Source organism: Giraffa tippelskirchi, chromosome 5 (genome assembly GCF_054371585.1).
Source record: "Giraffa tippelskirchi isolate mGirTip1 chromosome 5, T2T-mGirTip1v1.2.pri, whole genome shotgun sequence".
Classification (NCBI taxonomy): Eukaryota; Metazoa; Chordata; class Mammalia; order Artiodactyla; family Giraffidae; genus Giraffa; species Giraffa tippelskirchi.
This window is the reverse complement of record NC_137279.1, coordinates 123,601,166-123,623,616: the sequence shown is the minus strand read 5'-3', so window position 1 is coordinate 123,623,616 and position 22,451 is coordinate 123,601,166. Positions and strand designations below refer to the sequence as shown.

General features: G+C 35.9%; 1 protein-coding gene across 4 annotated transcripts in view; it reads right to left on the bottom strand.

Moving 5' to 3' along the window:
* Nucleotides 1-22,451, bottom strand: part of DPYD (dihydropyrimidine dehydrogenase) — a 913,720-nt gene that overhangs the window by 856,523 nt on the left and 34,746 nt on the right. For all 4 annotated transcript variants that reach the window (XR_014054766.1, XR_014054765.1, XM_081493632.1 and 1 more), the window contains exon 2: nt 8,302-8,412. Coding sequence is in view for 2 of the 4 variants with exons in the window: in XM_081493632.1 (XP_081349758.1) it covers nt 8,302-8,412 (111 nt within the window). In the remaining 2 variants the exon portion in view is untranslated. The remainder of the gene's footprint in view (nt 1-8,301; nt 8,413-22,451) is intronic.

Genomic DNA, 22,451 nt, shown 5'->3' with positions numbered 1-22,451 from the left:
TCCATATATGTGTTTTATATATCTTTGCATCATTTATATATTTTGTATGATTTATATTTGTGTATTATTTACCTTGATTACTGAGTCTTTTGGTGCCACTTTTACATTTTTCACCTGAGGCCAATGCCTAACTCGCCTCTCCCTAAGTCCTGCACAAAAGTCCTCAAAGTCTAACCTCCACACTCTTCCCATTCTACATACACTTCTTGGATAACTCTACCCACAGACTTTTAATTACCCACTTGTATTCTGATTATTGAACACTCTTTATCTGCATTCCTGACCCCTTTACTTAGCTACAAGCTTTAAACTAAACAGGATGTCCCACAGGTACAAGAAACTCAAAAGATCTCAAACTGAATTCACGATTTCTCACAATATATCCTATATACAAGAAAATGCACACATAAAGTCAACTCCCAAATCATATTTATGTCCAGTTATGGACAAAATATTTGTGTTCCCTCAAAATTTGCATACTGAAAACCTAAACCTCAGTGTGATGGTGTTAGAAGGTGGGGCTTTTGGGAAGTGTTTAGGTCATGAGGGTGGAACCCTCATAGAGGGGATTGATTAGTGCCTTTATAAAAGAGGCTCAGAGAGCTCTCTCATTCCTTCTGACAGCAAAAATCCATCTATGAATGAGGGAGGAAACAGGCCCTCACCAGATACTAAATCTTCCAGTGCCTTGACCTTAAACTTTCCAGCCTCCAGAAGTATGAGAAATAAATGTTTATTGTTTAGCCACCTGCTGCTGCTGCTAAGTCGCTTCAGTCATGTCCGACTCTGCGCGACCCCAGAGACGGCAGCCCACCGGGCTCCTCCGTCCCTGGGATTCTCCAGGCAAGAACACTGGAGTGGGTTGCCATTTCCTTCTCCAATATATTTAAGTGAAAAGTGAAAGTGAAGTCGCTAAGTCGTGTCTGACTCTTCGCGAGCCCATGGACTAAAGCCTACCAGGCTCCTCCGTCCATGGGATTTTCCAGGCAAGAGTACTGGAGTGGGATGCCACTGCCTTCTCCGATTAAGCCACCTAGTCTGTGATATTTCTGTTATAGTAGCCCAAACAGACTAGGACATCTTCTAACTATATTCAAGCTTGTCCTCTCTCCTACATACCCACTGTCCCTGGTCTTCATGATTTGTCTTCCAGCCTTCCACATCAGTCTCAGAGACCCTGTTTCACCCCTTCCACATTGAACCCAACTTTCACACTGAAAGTTATAGACTGATACATCTCAAGGCAAATCTAACCAACTCACACTGATAATTAAAGTTCCTTCATGGTTCATCCTTTGAAAGAATACTACATACATATTAATATTGCTGTCTTCTAAAAAAACATGAAACCTTCTTGAAAGGGCCTGTGTCATGTTCATCTTTATTCCAGAGTTCTAAGTGGTAGCATGCCTGGCCCATTGTAAACAGGCAATAAATGAAGAAACAAAGCAGTGACTAAGACTGTGAAGGGGAAAAAAAAGTGGTTATCAAAACTTATATATTACTTAAGTTACTTCCTAGAAGAAAAAAGAGCAATGCTTCATTTTTATCTAATTATTTTTAAAAGTCTGCTTAAAGAGCTCTGGTACCATACTGCATAAGTTCAGCCTCTTAGTTGTGGACTCTTAGACAGGTTTCTTTAGCTTCCTTCAACTGTGAATGAAGATAAAATATAGTATGGGTGATTCTGAGGCTTAAATGGTTTACTTCACAAAAAGCACTTTGAAATATAACTACTCAGTAAATTCTTAATATATATTACGGTTTATTCTTATTTTTATTATTTCATTTTGAGCATCTACTACATGCCATGAATTTAAAACAAATTAACTAAAATAAATAAATAAATAAATAAATAAAACAAATTAGCTAAAATTTCCAAAATCATGTCAAATAATTGATTGTCTTTAATTGCCTTTCCTTTTTATTTTCATCCAGGATAAATTTTCTGATTTGTAACATTTTCTGGTCTTTAAAAATTGCTAATGGAAAAGGAGTACAAAATATTTATGTAATTAGGACAGTTCAACACTTTAAAAAATGGCAAAAATAAACAGCAGTTATGGAACACCTGCTTAACAGATACTGGAAATAACTGCTTTGTGCTTCATTAACCAGTAAAAACACATTTGCCAGTTTAAATCCCCTACTGAATTCAGAATTTCTAATTATCACTAGAATCGTATTAACCTGGGAAGGAAAGAAATTCTTGGGTAAAAAATTTCAGAATTTCTATAAAGCCTACAAACAAATATTTGTTTATTAAAACTAAATATGATTTAATTTAATAGACAGTTTTAGACTAATTATTTTGCATATTTTATTTACCTTTGAGTGGCATTACTACAGTGCCTCACATATGGTTGTTTCAAGGGCCAAAGCGGAAAGAAAGAAAGAGAGAGAGAGAGAACTCTACTCAGATAAACTCACACCATGACCCTGATATATTTGCTAAGAATGATAAGGCAGTGATTATCTGAGTCAAATCAAAATAGAAAATTGTAAAGTTAATGCAAAATAATTAGAAAATAAAACAAAATAAACACAAACATATCAAGCTTTTACATTCCATAGTCAGGGAGTTGGCTCAAAATGACCTCTTTAGCTGCCTTCATAAACGCTATAAGATTCCTTCAATGTAATGGCAACAACCATTACTATCTGCATTTTCCTTAACTTTGAAGTATCTATTTTCTAATAATCTTATTCGTGTATTCTAAGGAGGTAATACACTGGAAAAGGCACACAAGATTCAGATGACCAGAATTCTAGATATGGCTACAAAACTAAGTAATTTTAATGAGTTTAAGTAAATAATTTAATATTTTCAGCATAGTCAGTAAAATGAAGAAACAAATCTGGGTTGTTCATTTAGACCATGATTAAAATCAAACACAATATGCAACAGTAGTCTGGAAACTGTATACCAAAAAAATATGTGTTCCTTATATCTAGCTTGTGAAGACTATGTAAAAGAAGGGTTGAATTCTTTCAACACATTTTTAGTGAGCACCAAGGGTTCATGATGCTGGGGACACAGCTTATGAAACAAAATATATAATGAACAAAACAGCAATCCATGCACACCTGGATTTCACATGTTAGTGGGAAAAAACTGACAATAAACAAATCAGTGAATAAGAAAACAGTATATCAGTGATGAGTGCCATGAAAAAAAATTAAGCAAAGTCTAAGGAGAGCTTAGTATGGTGGCAGGCTAGAGTTTTAAACAGAGTGGCCGGAGAAAGCCTTGCTGAGGTGTACAAAGGAAATTGTGCAAACTCCAAAGTAAGCTGGAAAAATCACTGAAGGTTTTTGAGCACAGGAATATTAAAAGGATTTCTCCGATATATTATTATAAAGATACTCTATCAGGAAAGGGCATAAGCATGGCAACCATTACAAAGCAACTAAAATAATCCAGATGAAAAATAATGATGATGGTTTAGAAAGGCAAGAAGTGGTGGAAGTGATGAGAAATTATCAGATTCTAGCTATTAATATAACTGAAGGTATATCCAAATGGATCTTCTAATTAAGTACGGGAGATGAGACAAATGACAAAATTGAGGACTCAATATTTTGCTGTTAGAAAGTGGTGGATAGAGATGACTCCAGGAACAATAGATGTTGGATGTAAGATCATAATTTGGATTTTCGACATGTGAACACTGAAATGCCTGTTAGGGATTTAAGTAGAGGTATTCACTAGGCCCAGGGGTTGGGAAGAACCCCTGGAGAAGGAAATGACGACCCATTCCAGTATTCTTGCCTGGGAAATCCCATGGACAGAGGAGTCTATAGGCTGCAGTACATGGGGTTGCAAAGAGTCAGACATGACTGAGTGACTAAGCACATACACGCATTCATTAGGCACTTGGTTACAGAAGTCTAGAATTAAAGAAACTAGTCCAGGCAAGAGATATAAATGCAGGAACCATCTGTCTACAGATGGTATTTAAAATGAGGAGAGAGAATGTGATCAACAACTGACTGAGTCTTTAAACAGAGACAGAAAGATCTGAACCCGGGGCGCTCTAATATTTAGGGGTGAGAAAAGAGGAAGAGCCAACAAAGAAGCTGAGAAGAAGATGCCAATGAGGAAAGAAGAAAAAAGGAGTTTGATGTCCTGAAAGGGAAGTGAAAAAAAAAAATTGCAGGAAGGAGAAAGTGACTGCCTATATTAAGTGCTGCTGCTACTTAACAGCAAGGTTTGTTTCTTTAGTTAGCAAAGGCTTCCCTTGCAGCTCAGTTGGTAAAGAATCTGCCTGTCATGCAGGAGACCCTGGTTTGATTCCTGGGTTGGGAAGATCCCTTGGAGAAGGGATAGGCTACCTACTCCAGTATTCTTGGGCTTCCCTTGTGGCTCAGCTGGTAAAAAGTCAGCCTACAATGTCAGAGACTTGGGTTGGGAATATCTCCCAGAGACAGGAAAGACTACCAACTCCAGTATTCTGGCTTGGAGAATTGCATGGACTGTACGGTCGGTGGGGTCGCAGAGAGTCTGACATGACTGAGCAACTTTCACTTTTCACTTTCCCTAAAAGCAGAATTTGAAACATGTGATTCATGGAGTGGTGCTCTTCAGGAAATAACAATACAGGAGGGATGAAGCAGCGTAAAAAAGGAAACACTGATCAAGGATGGGCCAGTGATAGTGTCTAGTCTTCAGGGCCACAGGGCAAAGATCTGGAGCACAACTGCCCATAGGAGCTGTCCTCGCCTTAAGGCAAACAGGCTGGCTTCTTTTAAGATACTGTCTTTGTATTTAGTTCTCAGAAATTTAATTATGATATGTCTTGATATGGATTCCCTCGTGTTTCACAGAGGTTTTTGAATCTGTAGGTTTGTGTCTCTTGCTAAATTTAGGAAGCTTTTAGCTGTTATATCTCTTTGGGGTATTTTTCAGCCTCACCCTGTTTCTTCTCTTCTTGATAAGGGTAGAAATTCAGTGGTCTGGGATGTGGGCTGACTTGGTTACCAGGTAGCTAGTGAGTATGAAAGTCCTGACTCCTCTTTCACCAAACAGAGGCGTTGGAGCGTATCATCGTCTCATCACAGGATTGAAGTCCAGGTTCCCTGCTCAGCGTTTATGAATACATTGGGATGAGGTCACATTTTTGTTGTTGTTGCTGTATTCAGCTAGAGTATAGCAGTTACTATCTAAAAGTCTTCCATTTTGCTATGAACAGAAAAGAAACTGTTCAATTCTTAGTATTTTGGCTAGAAAGAGCAGACTTTTGTTGAGGGGTGTGTGTGTGTGTGTGGGGGGTATCAGTTAGCATTTCTGGTTTTCCAACTTCTTCGGCTCTAAGATATATGCAGAAAAAAAAGAAAACCCAGGGAATTCATCACTGTGTCATGTTTCAGGTTCCATATTCCTAGTTAATTAGCCTTCTCTACACCTTAGAGAATCTTCTCCTATTTGTTTTATGTATGGTTTTTAACTGAGATGAGTAATTATAAAACTCAATTATGAAAATTTATAAATTAAAAAATAAATCATATTGTGTGGTAATACTTTTATTCAATTCTTCATTGACACACAAAGAGAATATTAATGAAAAGGAGAATAGCATTCTTTAATGACACTGAGGACAACTTTCAACTCTAGTCCCATATTCCCTCTTTGGAAACATATTTCACTGTTCTTTGTTAATACAGTATATACAGTTAATACATAGACTTTTCAAGTATATATCCAGAGCAATAAATCTGATCTTATAATTGAGATAATCCTCACATATCTTTAAAACTTTCATTTTTCCTCTAAAACTTGCTCATTATAGCAAATCTGAAATATACAAAAGTGCTAAGTAAACAAATACAATTACTATTAACATTTCATTTTTTTCTGTATGAATATGAATATAGGTGTGGTTCTGTAAAACCATATACAACCATTCTGAAATATAGTGTTGTTCTGTACCTTGTCCATAAATTAATAATATAAATTATAAGTCTTTTTCAGATTATTAATTACTTCAAAAGTAATTTTATTTAAAAATAGTAATTTAATGGTTGCACAATTTACTACGGAATAGATCTACCCTAAGTTACTTAGCTATAACCCACATTTTCCCACCCACATTTTTCTCTACAAATAAACAGTATTGGGATAATCTTCTTTCTATTTAATTATTTACCTACATTCCTTATTTGCTCCTTATGATAGTTTACTAGACGACGAATTACTAGGTTTAAGTGTTTGATAATTTAAAGGCATTCTTATGGACTGAATCCCCTCAAATTCATTTATCGAAGGCCTAAACCCCAGTATCTCAGAATGTAACTGTATTTGGAGACAGTCTTAAAAGAGGTAATTAAATTAAAATGAGGTCATCAGAATGGCTCTTATCTGATATACTGGTATCATTATAAGAGGATATTTGGACATGTACGGGGGACGACCATGAGAAGAGAGTGAAAAGGCAGCCACCTACTATCAAGAGAGACGCCTCAGAAGAAATCAACCATGCTGACACCTTGATCTCAGATTCCTAGCCTCCAGAACACTGAGAAAATAAACTGTTCTTCGGGCCACTCAGTCTATGGTACTTTTTTATGACAGCCCTAGAAAACTAACAAAAGTATTAACAAATATTGTGAAAGATACTGACAAAGATACTGTCAAACTGCTTTCCTAGAAATCTGTGCCAATATATATTTAATGAAGAAAACCTATTTTACTGTATCCTTGTCAATTACCAAAAAAATATGAAAATATGAGACACTCAATTTATAAGCTAACATTATGGAATGAAAATGCTAATTTTTCATCAGATAATAATAATAAAAACAACAATAATAATAATGGTGAACGCCTCCCCTTCTAAATAAACAGTTTAATAATCTATAAAGGGGAAACCCTAGAGAGTTTGATTTATCTGGATCATAGTTTTGACACATTTAAAATGAGAAAGACTTGATAATCATTAAGGATTTCTAAGTTTGAAAATTACATGATTCTTTTTTCAGTGTCCTTCAACTGTTTACATCATTATATAGTATCACAACTGATAGTTGATTCCCTCCTTGATCTCATTTGGACCACACTAGTGTCCTTCCAGAGACCTCTACGAGAAATGTCATGGTAGACTGCAAAGCTTACAGAAGTGGAGCAAGGGAAACTGAATTACAAATCCAAGTCTGCCAGTAAGTGGCTGTGTTATCATCGCAAATCATGTTGTTTCCCTGTATTTCTATCTCTCTTTTTTAATTCAAAAAACTGCTGGTTGGCCAGTGACAGAAAATTTAAAAATCAGATAAATACAAATGTACATGTACAAATACCGTCAATTCCTATCCCAAAAGAGTTTATATGTAGTTAAGAAGTACATAACAATAAACTAAAACCATTGTATTAAAAAGAACATATACACAAAGTATCAAAAGAGCTAATGTTAAATAACTTTATACTTATTAATTGGCTCACTGATCACTTGGAGAAAATTAATTTTGGAGAAATTAATTTTTCTCCAAGTCTTTGCAACCCCATGGACTGTAGCTCCCCAGGCTCATTTGTCCATGGAATTCTCCAGGCAAGAATACTGGAGTGGGTTGCCATTTCCTTCTCCAGAGGATCTTCTCAACCCAGGGATTGAACTCAGGGCTCCTGCATTGCAGGTGGACTCTTTTACCATCTGAGCCACCAGAGAAGCCCTTTGAGAAATTAATTTTGGGAAATCAGGTGAAAAGGAAGTTGTTTTCCTAACAAATATTTATACCTCCTAAAATGGCATTTTAAATATTGCCTTCAAAGTTGTACTTACTTAATCCCCATTTATAGCCTAATAATCCCAGCCCTATAATGATTTCATGGGCCCAATTAAATAACATTCTAGCAGTCAGTAATCACAGATTTTTGCACCTGCACCTCATCTGGAAATATAAGATGTTCATATTGAACACTTAATGTTTATATGTTCCACAAAAGAATATTTAACAACAGTTTGTGTATACTAGTATAACCTTCTTGAGTTGAATTATATCTGAAATTTGGAAACTCTTCTATATCATTGTGTTATTACAAAATTATTTTAAGAGGTTTTTATACATTTTCAAAAAACAAAATTTGGCACAAACTAAATTTATATGATTTTAAACTATTTCAAAAGATTTTTTAAGGAGCAAAATTAATCACATTTCTGAGATGATTCAAATATAAAATATTTAAATATGAAAAAACTACTGCTGTATTTTACACATATTTAATTATATTTCTAAGTATATATAAAATCATGTCTTACAGTGTAGAATGAGATAATTTTCAGCATGAAACCATGTATCAGTGGTACTTACAAAGCAGTTCTTATCAGGATTTCTTTTCCAATGTTTCTTGTCTAATTTCTTGGCCAAAGTGGAACGCAGAGTTGCATGAGACTGTGTTCGAGGATTTAAAGCCAGGATACTCTGAAGATAGCATAAACAAAATATAAGCATAAATATGCTGGGATTTTAAAAAATCAAATTTTATTTTAAGATTCCACACACATACTCCGAAGATGCATATTAAAAATGTTGTATTCCCCTTCTACAACTGTAATTCCACAACAAACTTATCTAAAGAAATCATTTACTAGGTGATATCCCAGTTCACTTTATACAAATATTTACCTATGATAACATGAAGGAGTTCAAAATCATGTAAAATGTAACAATTGACTTTAAGATAAATTTTATAAATAGTATTCTTAAATGAGAATGAAAAGAGAGGCAGGCACTTCATTACAGATTTGATTTAAACTAGTAATAATAACCTCCACTAAGTTTTTAGAGTTTTACCAATTGCTTTCACATGTATTATTTAATTTAATGTACAAATAGCTACTGTTATCTCAAAATTTTGGATGAGGAAATAAATTCAGGGTGATTAAGCAACCTGCTCAAGATCTCACAATTAATATGTGGAAGGGATTGAATCAGGATTCAGTTCTTCTGAGTTTTGGGCTTACATGTGAATTTATCCAAAGATGGAGTCTACATTTTACTGTGATTTTTTGAGGTATAAAATAGAATAGAAAACATTTTTAAACATATGTGTAAAGCAGCACCTGAATAACTGAAGAAATAATTAATTTAAAAGGCTTGTCTTAAGCAAGGCTTTAAAACATGACCACTAGGACTCTTCCAGAATGAATGCATGAGGACCTCTGCAGATCAACTCCCTAGTAGAACAATATAACTGATAAAAATTAGTATAAATAAGAATCCTTTGAAGTCTCCATAAATTCTTAAAGAGCAAATGAAGAAATTTTTATTGAAAAAAACCTACTAAAACTTGGTAAGAATAGCGAAGGGTCTGTGGCATTTGAAGTGCAGTCTGTCTCCCTCCTCCAGGCTCCCAGGTTAGCACACGAAAATTCTACCTCAAGTGAGTACAGCCAAGAACAGAGGGCTGCCCCTCCCCCAACCCTCTAGGTGACACTGAGGTATCTCCCAAAGAAAGGCAGGATATTAGCATATCTAATCCCCTCTCCCCAGTCTACCAGCTATGCAGCAACTAAAGACCAGAAAGTGCAGCTGAGAAGTCAAGAGACCCTTGCTTCACCCATACCCACTCACAGAAGAAAGTCTCTATCTCAGGAGCAACATGCCTGTAACAACAGGATCCTGATCACCATCATCTCAGTTTGCCCATGGCTTAGAGTTAGCAAACCAGGAGAAGCAAACTGAGATCAGAGGTTACTGCCTATACCAGGGCCCTGCTCATAAAGCAGAAGTGTGGCTCTGAGAAATGCAGGCCACTGTAACTACCCCTAGATCTGGGGCTGTGGCAGAGGTTTTTCCCAGAGAAAGAGGCCACATGAACAGAAGAACTGACTTCATTTAAATTAACACATGGGAAGTTCAAGCCTAAGGGTAATCTCAAAAACATTATAAAGATTTCATTGCCGGACAATTAAGAGGAAGGAGGTAGCTTCATGAGAGCAATAAACTAAATCACAAGGCAGACAGTTTACCAGAAAGAATAGCTAATGGCTCCTGTATGGCCACAGGAAATCTCAGAGTCACCGAAAAACTACCCTTGCAAAGGGGCCCAAATTTAACTGAATCACACTGTGGAACAATTTATTAATATATCCCAAGGCATTGCCAAAAACAAAAGAGCAATCAACTAATAATCAAAGAGACTAATAACTGGGTGTGATACCAACAGAGGTGGACCATTTAACAAAGAAATCCAAAGAGAAGGCACAGAGAGCCCCACTAAAAGCACTGTCATACCAGAGTTACTGTGCACATGCCCATGGCTTCACCCTACGTGAGTGCTACCAGAGATCAGGGAAACAGAGGTACCTAAAGTAGTCCACCAAATCACTAAACAAACAGGCTAACAACAACCAGCCCCCCCACTCTGGGATGGGGTAGAGGGAAATTAGTATCCAGAATTGCTATATCATCTGAAATGTTCCATTTTCCATTAAAAGAAAATTACAAGACATTCAAAGAAACAGGATTATATGGTCCATGCAAGAACAAAAGCAGGTAACAGATATTGCCTTTCAGAGGTTTCAGGTGTAACATTGAATAAAAACTTCAAAGCAGCCATTATAAGGAAGGTATGGCAACAATATCTCACCAAACAGAGAATACTCATAAAGAGATATAAATTATTTTTAAAATTCTGGAGATAATAAACTATAATAACGGAAATAAAAAATTTACTAGAAGGGCTGAATAGTGTATCTTAATTTGAAGATGAAAGAATCAGCAAACTTTAAGAGAACTCAAGAGATATTATGCAGTCCAAAAGACAAATACAAAAAATATTTTTCAAAAAATTAACACAGCCTTAAAGATATATGGTACACAACTTGCTGTTGTTGAGTCCCTCAGTTGCATCTGACTCTTTGCGACTCTAGACTGAAGCACCCCAGGCTTCCCTGTCCTCCTTCACCATTTCCTGGAGTTTGTTCAAACTCATGTCCATCAAGTCAGTGATGCCATGCAACCCTCTTGTCCTCTATCGTCCCCTTTTCCTCCTGCCTTCAATCTTTCCCAGCATCAGGGTCTTTTGTAATGAGTCGGCTCTTTGCATCAGGTGGCCAAAGTATTGGAGCTTCAGCTTCAGCATCAGTCCTTCCAATGAACATTCAGGACTTATTTCCTTTAGGATTGACTGGTTTGATCTCCTTGCAGTACAAGGGACTCTCAAGAGTCTTCTCCAACGCAGTTAAGTACCCCCAAAATATTGTAGCAGGATTTCAGAAAGGAAGGCAAGAAAGGAGGAGAAAAATATAAGAAAAATAATGGGGCTGAAATTTTGATTTTTTTTTTAAAAAGAAAAAACATTAAACTATATATTCAGTAAGATGAACAAATTTGAAGTAGGATAAATGCAAAAAGATCCACACATAGACACATTGGCAAAAGAGCTAAAAGTCAACACCAAAGAGAAAATCTTGAAAGTAGCAAGAGAAAAATACTCAAATGTACAACTCCAATAGTTTAACGGTTGACTTCTCATTAGGAACAACAGATGTCTAAGAGTAGTAAGATAAGATTTTCAAAGTACTAAAAGAAAAAACATTGTCAACCAAGAATACTATATTCAAGATAGAAGAACAAAAAAGAAATAGATCTGAATGTTGCAAACCAACTAAACCTAATAGATAATAACTACATTTCATCAAATTGCAGAATGCACATTCTTCTCAGTTCAGTTCAGTTGCTCAGTTGTGTCCAACTTTTTGCAACCGCATGGACTGCAAGATGCCAGGCTTCCCTGTCTATCATCAACTCCCGGAGCTTGCTCAAACTCATGTCCATCGAGTCCGTGATTCCATCCAACAATCTCATCCTCTGTCATCCCCTTCTCCTCCTGCCTTTAATCTTTCCCAGCATCAGGGTCTTTTTCAATGAGTCAGTTCTTCGCATCAGGTGGCCAAAGTATTGGAGTTTCAGCTTCAGCATCAGTCCTTCCAATGAATATCAGGACAGATTTCCTTTAGGACGGACTGGTTGGATGATCTTGCAGTCCAAGGGACTCTCAAGAGTCTTCTCCAACACCACAGCATCAATTCTTCAGCACTCAGCTCTCTTTATAGTCCAACTCTCACATCCATACGTGACTACTGGAAAAACCAAAACTTTGACTAGATGGACCTTTGTTGGCAAAGTAATGTCTCTGCTTTTTAACATGCTGTCTAGGTTGGTTATCACTTTTCTTGCAAGGAGCAAGCATCTTTTAATTTAATGTTTCAAGTGTCCACAAAACATTCTCTGTGACAGACCAGATGCTAGGCCATAAAACAAACCTTAATAAATTTAAAAAGGTTAAAATCATACAAAGCAGCTATCCAACCATAATAGAATGAATGCAGATATCAGTAACAGAAGGAAATTTGGGAAATTTACAAACAACATACATGCACATAGTAAACACTGTGCTGAGAGGAGTCAGTTACAAAATGCCACATACTGTATTATTCCACTTATATAAAATGTCCAAAATAGAGAAGTCTATAGAGACAGAAAGTAGATGTGGTTGCCAGGGGCTAGGGGATTAGAGGCAAATGCAGCATGAATGCTGAAGGGTATATGGTTTCTTTGGGTAGATGAAAATTGATTGTGGTCATAGTAGAAAACTATGAATACAATGAAAGTCTTTGAATTCTACACTCTATATTTTTGAACTGCACAGCATGTGAATTATATCTCAATAAAGCTGTTACTTAATAATAGTACTAATAATACACAGTAAATTCTACATTCAGTGAATTTCACTGTATACTGCCTTCATTCTAAAAAACATGATTGGGGCTTATTTTATTAGCCTAACATAAATGAAGATTACTTTTATTAATTGCTATATATGTTAGACATGATATTTCTTCAGTCAATCAATTTAGATATCTGTGTTCTGGTCAACAAATGCACAATAAATCTATGAGTTTTAAACAATATATTCCTCATGATTAAATAATGCCAAAGAAACCTAGTAATAAGAGCCAACATTAGAAAACATAAGTAATCCTATTTATATACAAAAAAATAGAAAGCATTTTTTTATCATGAAACAGAAGCAATTTTGTTTGTTTCGTTATCCTATTTGAACCATTAGTCATCTCACACAATAATTCAAGCTGATAAATTAGAAGATGATGTTTTTTAAAGTAGTTATTATGGCCAACATTTAAAGGAAAAAAAGAAAAAAACAACTAGATAATATGCAAGAAAGATGGCTGTATTTCATTTAGTTTTTACTTCCACAATTCATATTGTGATAAATGATTATGTTTATCTATGTTGGCACAGTAATGTAACTTTTAAGAATAAACATTCTGAATGCAATTTATTGGCTGCTTATCACGGTAACTTTTCTTTTGCACAGCATAAGTAGAAAGTATAACACAACATGAAATATTGGGTTAACCTTTTGCAAAAAGGCAGTGAGTTGAATTCAGTGGATCTTGGGTAAAAATAAATTGGATTGTGGAGAATGGTTACCAAGGATTTGACTTAATAATATCCCAAATGAAAAGTGATATAAAATAAAAATACAAGACATGAGTGGTTGAGAGCTGTTAAAAACAATTTTCCAAAGCAAGACTTTTTGAAACTAAAAGTCAATATCATCAATAACTAAGCAGCTGGCAGAATAATACAGGAGAGTTCTAAATTGCATTCTTCCTAAGAAATGACCAAAGCCAGGTCCTAACAGGGTTACAGGGTCCCCTCTCTGGGTAAATTGAGCACTTTAAGAGACCCATTAACCCTTTCAGAAATAAGGCACATTACTTATAAAGGAAGATTGTCTCCCATGCAAAGAATTTGGCCTTTGGCTTCCCCAATCATTTTCAGTAACCCAATAAAAATGTTCTGGTGATTCTAGAGGGAAGAAACAGAATTTGAGAGAATTTCACTGCACTAATTTTATTTAGGTTAAGAAATGATAGAATATGATCAGAAGACAGATTCACACACGAGATCATATCAGAGGCATGTGCTTTCCCAGTGCTGTCTGTCAATTCTTCTCTGGGAAGCAGATAGAAGGCCACAACACACAAACTAGAATTCTGCATCTGAGAAGTGGCCTTCTGTACTATTACCATAGAGAACACAAAAAAGAGCTCTCATTGACTACAATCACAGGCCCTCAGTTCACCAATAAAAGCACTAAGTCTTAGGCCCCAAATATTGGAACTGAGTGCTGAGAACTTGAATTCCAACTGCAGAAAGTCATTTGGCCAATGTATTCTCTTTCTAAAAGCATAGCTTGGCTTTACATCGCAGTATCAATTATTCAAACCTAATGCACCATTAAGCTCTCTCCAGGCTTCCCTGGTAGCTCAGCTGGTAAAGAATCCACCTGCAATGAAGGACATCTTGGTTCGATTCCTGGATCAGGAAGATCCCATGGAGAAGAGATAGACTACCCACTCCAGTATTTTTGGGCTTCCCTGGTGACTCAGATGGTCAAGAATAGGCCTGCAGTGTGGGAGAGGTGGGTTTGAGCCCTGGGTTGGGAATATCCCCTGGAGGAGGGCTAGCAACTCACTTCAGTATTCTTGCCTGGAGCTTCCCGATAGACAGAGGAGCCTGGTGGGCTACAGTCCATGAGGTCACAAAGAGTCAGACATGGCTGAGAGACTACACACAGCACAGCACAGCAAGCTCCCTCCATCCTCTGCATTTTAAATTATAAGCAAATGTTTCCTCTTCAGTACTGGTCATTACTTACTTTAATTCTGAGCCATTATACACATATACAACATAAAACACATATATCAACATTTTCAATTTACAGGCTGAACTTATTAATTCATTAAATTTTCTTATTTAAATTATGCTTAAATTTTGTCTCTGATGATGTATCCTAAGTTCTTTATAAATGTCTCTTATTTTTCCAGGTTAAAAATAAATAATAAGTAAATAAAATTTAAAACTTGTTTCTCTCATTTTTTCATAATTTGGTATAACTATGTTAATTTCAATAAAATGCATTGTGGCGGCATTTTTTTCTTCAATAAATACTCCTGGTTAACAGAAAAATAAATAACTGTTGCTTAATCCTTTCGTCAAGTATCTCTTGCTTCATCTGGGTAACAATCTAACAAATGTTCAGCAGTTGAGAACTGAACTTTTCATTTGCTTAACAGTCTCTTGCTTATAAACCCCAGTCTCAGCCAATTACCCCACCCTCTCCCATGTCTATCACTGATCACAGTGTAAAGAGAGTTTAAGTAACTTAAGAATTTATAAAGGTGCCTTTGGTTCTTGGATAAGCTCAGAACTCCAGCTGGTTGGGACTAGAAGAGAGAACACAGCCTCAATTTTGCACCTCACACCCACATTTAAGAGATCAATATAAATAACCTTGAAGTCTGAAAACCTTGAAAAGTCATGGTAACCAGTCCTAGTCAAGAACTCTCAGATTTTCCTATATTTGATGTACTTTCATTCTTTGTACAGGCTCAGATTCCTTTTCCTTTAGATTGTACTACTTTTCCAAATAACTTATCTTCCACATTTTTCATTTGATTAACTCTATTCAAAGAACATTTTCTCCTTTATGCACAATGACTAACTCATTATGATTAATACATAATTGATGAAGGATGGAGCCTCTAACAGTCTTAAGTTTTACAACTTTAATTGTGCTAAGTATTTACTAAACAATATGCACAGTGTTAGAGGTTAAATGGGCTTAGATTTAGCTCTACTGCTTTTTGCTGGTTATTTAAACTCTCTATCCCTCTACTTCTTCCACTATAAAATGTTGATTAGTCATAGTACCTACCCCATAAGATCATTTTGAGGATTACATAAAATGACACATAAAACTTAGAACTGTGCATGCAGAAAGTTACCATGTTATCAATTAGTATGTGAAGGATCTAGATTTTAGACTCCACTGAACCAATCTGTATTCATATTCTTGTATTGTTCATTTTGAATATATATAGATAGGAATCATTTTTTAAAGTAAAGGAATATAGAAAAAGATGAAGAAAACAAGCAAAAGTGAAAGTCACTCAGTCGTCTGACTCTTTGCAAACCCACGGGTCTGCCAGGCTCCTCTGTCCACGGAATTCTCCAGGCAAGAATACTGGAGTGGGTAGCCTTTCCCTTCTCCAGGAGATCTTCCCAACCCAGGAACCTAACCCAGGTCTCCCACATTGCAGGCAGATTCTTTACCATCTGAGCCACCAGGGAAGCCCAAATTACACGAATATAGAATAAAGCCCAAAAGTACAGGAATATAGAAAAAGATAAAGACAACAGGTGAAAAGGTAACTGTAAAGAGACGGTAAGTAGAGATGTTTCCCCGATGAAACCAAATCATTGGTTCCTGAAGTTATTTTTGCCCTAAGCCTGAAATTTCAAAGGCACTTTGTCTGAAAATGCAATATGCTCTACACAAATTAAAATGGCGGTGTGGAAGGGTCATGAAATTCAAATATGGATTTTTAAAATCCAGTACATGTATATAGCAATGTAGATACATTTTATAACACACATAACTGTATATAACTTATGGACCTTTGGTCCCAACATGTTTAGGTTAACTCACATTACAATTCCTTCCTAAGAAAGACAAGTAAAAAGTTAAAAATTTATAAAAAATGAATAAAAAAAAATCATCAACTAGAAACGAATGAACCCCTTCACATGCTAGCTATATTGCATGGGAAATTTGATTAATTTCTACTGAACGCATAGGTAAAACAAATAAAACAGTTTAGGTACCTTAAAAAACTTCATCATGGCACTCTCCAACTCAGCAAGCAAAGATCTTCTACCTGAAGCTGCTGTCTGTATTTGCAAGGTCCAATGTGTACTCTCCTTCACTTACAGAACACACATCACATACTAGGTACTTAAGTGCTCCCTAATTGAAAAATGACTTTTAATGTCTTTCAGAAAAGATTAAGAATTCAAACACAGGAACCCTAACTTATACATCTGATATTACTCTTGTAATTCTTAACACAGAACAGAGCATGCCAGTGGTGGTGATTGATTCTGACTTAGACTCTGTATTAGTCAACTTGGGCTGCTATAAAAGAATCTCAGAGACATTTCTTTCTCACAGTTCTGAGAAGGCCTCATCTCCAATTACTATCACATTGAAAGTCAGCACTTCAACACACAAAATTGAAGAAGAACGAACATTCAGTCCATAACAGCCATGGAAAGGATTCTATTGTCTGTGGAACTATGCAAATGCTGTAAATCCAAGGCATTAATTTAAAAGATATTTTTCTCTTTAGATTGTAAATGGTACTATATTGAATCTATATTTCTATTTTATCAAGAAGAAACTTTAAAATAAATAAAAGGGCTATTACAGGGTATGCTTAAATTTTAAAAAATAAAAATATTAACAAAGAAATTAATATTAACCATTAATTATGTATCTTTATTACTTAAACCATTCGTATAACATATGTATCAACTTACATGCTGATATATTTTTACAATTGAAAAAAAAAAAGTGTCACATGCAAACCCTTATTGTTGCTGCTGCTGCTAAGTCACTTCAGTCGTGTCCGACTCTGTGCGACCCCATAGACGGCAGCCCACCAGGCTCTGCCGTCCCTGGGATTCTCCAGGCAAGAATACTGGAGTGGGTTGCCACTTCCTTCTCCAGTGCATGAAAGTGAAAAGTGAAAGTGAAGTCGCTCAGTCATGTCCGACTCTTAGTGACCCCATGGACTGCAGCCTACCAGGCTCCTCTGTCCATGGGATTTTCCAGGCAAGAGTACTGGAGTGGGGTGCCATTGCCTTCTCCGAACCCTTATTGAGAGGTATCAGAAATATTTAAAAAGGTGAGAACCTGTACTATAGCTATTTTATTAAACAATTTCACTACCTTACAAACTATTTTTCCATTTAATATATTATTGCAAAGCATCTGTGCTTTATATATTCAAATAACCCATATTTGGAAAAGGAATAACTATGAAAACTCATGTTAAAAAATATCCGATGCTTGCAAGAGCTGAAAAAAATATGTATATATGAGTGCATACACAGAAACCGAAGATAAAATTATGAGTGAAAAGAATTAAAGAGAATTATTACATTAACAAAAATATATTCACCAGTTCACTGATAATTAAGAAAATTCATACTCCAGAATTTATACTTTTTTAGAGTCAAGTAAAATTAGTAACTTTATCTCAAAACTTGCTTTACAGTAATTTTTTGGCCTCAAAGTAAAATCAGCTTTTCAGACTCTTTTGAAGAAATACGAAAACTATTACAATTTACTTTTAATCTATTAACTGTTGAATAAAAGACATATTGTCCCCTAAGAGAGCTGTGTTTACAAGACCAAGGGTCATTTTAGCTCAAGAGAGGCTAAATGTCCACCAGCATGCTAAAAATAAAGCCATACTGATAAGCAAATTAAAAAGCTCAAAAACAAGATTTTAAAGGGAAAGAAAGGAGGAGAACTTTAGTTAATTGAGCTTAGATTTTTTTTAATTAACTAAATTGAGCAAGTAGCGTGATTTTCAGGTTCACAATAACATAATAAATCAAGGATTGACTAGCTGTCCTTCATTTATATGGTTAACAGCTAAAAGAAAACATATGTGGGATACAAGTGATTTATATCAGAAATGTCCTATTAATTTCTTGATTTTATTAATACCTGTGCAGTGACTAACCTTTTCTCCCAACCACCACAGTTGTGGTTGTTAAATATAAACTAAGGTTAAACCACAAAACCAGCCTGAACCAGAAAGGGCTAAAATGGCGACAGTCCACCGCCCTGAACTGGCTCCAGCAGGCCACGACAGCAGCACCTGCATAGATGAGGCCCAAAGTGTGAGAAAGTTGCCTTTGCCTCCTTATCACGCTAAGATCTCCACCCAAAGAGGGGACCCGCACTTGGCAAGACACAATGTGTGCAAAAGAGCCCAAAGGACTACTCATGCTCTGGTTATTTCTGGAAATTTCCACCCCTTTCTCAAATTGATGACATACTCACCTGTAACCCCTTGAAATTTTCTCGCCTTCCTCCCCAGGAAGAAGGGATGGTTAGAGCATGGAGCTTTCCCTTCTTCACACTTTAATCAATAAATAAAATTTCCTGCTCTGCTTGGCAGGAATTTGCTTTTCTTCAACTGGCAGAAGCAACAGCAGGCAAGGAAAGGACTCAACTGGAGTCCAACCGATCCAAGCAGGGCCTGGTAACAGTTGAGAAGGATAGGAGTGGGGCATGGATATGGCCAATTGGGAAGTTGAACTATTTAAAATCAAGAAAATAAAACTTTTGAAAACATTTTTTTATTATTATGCTATGTTTTAGTTTGCTTCTCAACTCTCTATGGGCTTTCTGCAATTTTCAGTACTGTTAATTGGCTCTTCTATCCAGAAACACATCCTCTTTGGTTTCCCTGACCTCAGAGCTTTGAGACCTCCCTTTGTATTGACTGCTTTTACTTTTTTTTTTTTTCGGTTTTCATCAAATTTTTTTTTTTTTTATAAATTTATTTATTTTAGTTGGGGGCTAATTACTTTACAATATTGTAATAGTTTTTGCCATACATTGACATGAATCAGCCATGGGTTTACATGTGTTCCCCTTCCTGGACCATCCACCCACCTCCCTCCCCATCCCATCCCTCTGGGTCATCCCATTGCCCCGGCCCTGAGCCCTTGTCTCATGCATCGAACATGGAATGGTGTTCTGTTTCACATATGATAATATACATGTTTCAATGCTATTCTCCCAGAACGTCCCACCCTCACCTTCTCCCTCAGAGTCCATAAAATTGTTCTATGCATCTGTGTCTCTTATTCTGTCTCGCATATAGGGTTATCGTTACCATCTTTCAAATTCCATATATATGCATTAGTATACTGTATTGTTGTTTTTCTTTCTGGCTTACTTCACTCTGTATAATGGGCTCCAGTTTCATCCATCTCAGTAGAACCGATTTAAATGTAGTTTTTTTAATGGCTGAGTAATATTCCATTGTGTATATGTACCACAGCTTCCTTATCCATTCGTCTGCTGATGGACATCTAGGTTGCTTCCATGTCCTGGCTATTGTAAACAGTGCTGCGATGAACATTGGGGTACACGCGTCTCTTTCAATTCTGGTTTCCTCGGTGTATATGCCTGATCACAAATTAGGGTCCTTGGACCTTTCCTGCATGCCCCTCTACTAATGATTACTTTTCTGCAGCCGAGTCTTACCTATATTCTGAACCCTGAGATCTCTGTCTTGATTTACAGTCATCTACTTCAGTGGATGTGAAAGATCCATTTCTCCAAAAATTAAGAAAAAGATGTTCCTGCCTGTATTTAGCTCATACACATGAACTTTGAGATATCCTATTGACACTATCATTGGACATATCAGATAAGACATCAAGTAATTATTAATATATATCCATTCTATTATCAAATTGCTCTGTAAAACCCTCAAAAGCAATGATAGTTTATATATTTTCCTATCCTCAAAACCAAGCATAATTTTTCATTAGTAAAATTATGCAAAACAAAAAATTGCTAATAAGAAAGGTTCTTTTATGGCTGAGTAATATTCCATTGTATATATGTACTGTATTGTCTTTATCCATTCATCTGTCAGTGGATACTTAAGTTGTTACCATGTCCTGGCTATTGTAAATAGTGCTACAATGAACACTGGGGTACATGTGTCTTTGAAATACGGTTTTATCAGGGTATATGCCCAGTAGTGGGATTGCTGGGTCATATGGTAGTTTTACTTTCAGATTTTTAAGGAACCTCTATACTGTTCTCCACAGTGGCTGTATCGATTTACATTTCCATCAACAATGCAAGAGGGTTCCTTTTTTTCCACACCCTCTCCAGCATTTATTTTGTAGATTTTTTTGATGATGACCATTCTGACTGTTGTGAGGTGATACCTCATTGTAGCTTTGATTTGCATTTCTCTAATAATTAGTGATGTTGAACCATAAAAAAGGGTGAAATTAGGTCATTTATAGAAATGTGGATGGACCTAGAGTCTGTCATACAGAGTGAAGTAACTCAGAAAGAAATTGGGAGGTTAGGTTTGATATAAATACGTTACCATGTGTAAAACAGTTAGTTGGAACCTGCTATAAAGTACAGGAAGCTGAGCGCAGTGTTCTGTGATGACCTAGATGGGTGGGATGGAGAGATCCAAGAGGGAAGGGATACATATAGCTGATTTACGTTGTTGTACAGCAAAAACTAACACAACACCGTAAAGCAATTATCCTCCAATTAAAAAAAAAATAGTTTTTTAGCAGAACAGTCAGAAAATGCAGCAAGAAACTTTCACTGGAGAATGGACTTTAATGCTGGCAAAACAACAGAATTTTGTTTTCTTCTTAGTGTTCATTCTATTGCAGAGGACAAAGAATACCATTCAGTACTTGTCAGCACTCACAAAGATTTTTAAGCCATATAATCATTAACTACTCAAAAATGGGAGGTCAGTGTTTTCAGATGTTCATTGGAAGGATTAATCATGCAACTCACTAGCTGAAGCAGCAGTGAAACACTTTGAATTGAACCTTGCAATCTGTGGTAATATAACACCAGCAACAATTTCTGACAAGAAAACAAATGAATTACTTGTTATCCACTCAAAATGTTCTAGGGTCAAAACTTCAGATTTTATTATACAATACAGACATCTCAAACATATGAAAAACATGGTATCTACTTGACCTAAACTGGTTTCCTTTCAGGAATAAATAAAATGAACTCTCTGCATCTTCTCAAGGTCTCTAGAATTTAGTACATTAGAGTTGGAATGGACTTTAGATATTAATATATCCCATCCTAATTCAGAAATCCTATTTCAATCACTTACTGAACTATATCAAATTTATCAAAGAAATATGACAAAGGGTTACTCTGTAACATATATAAAGCTCACACAAATTTAAAAAAAAAAGAAAATGCCAAAAGATAAAATACAAAACAGGCATAAACACTTCACAGAGGAATGCATATATATTTTCAGTTTAACAGATATATTCAGCCACCCACTGGGTTTTCATTGCAAATAAGTTTCTGTTCCTATCACTATTAGAAACACTCTTCAAGTCTCTAATAATGAAGAATTTGCCCATTACTTCTCTTTGTCCTACTGTTGTCACACATTTTCTTTTTTCATATTTTGTCCCTTTCAAAATTTTTCAAATAATCTTTATAATAGTTTTATTGAGATATAATTCACTTACCACACAATTTACCCATTTAAAGTATACAATTTGATGGCTTTTAGTATACTCAGAGTTGTACAATCATCATCATAATCAATTTTAGAACACTGCATCAATTTCCTCCCCCCCAAAAAAATCCATACCCATTAGCAGTCACTTCACATTTCCCCCAAATTCCCAGAGTCAAGCAATGATTAATCTACTTTCTGACTACAGATTTGTCTGTTCTTTTTTTCCAGTTTCATTGCAGCACAACTGACAAATATTATATATATATGTATATATATAGGACTTTAAGG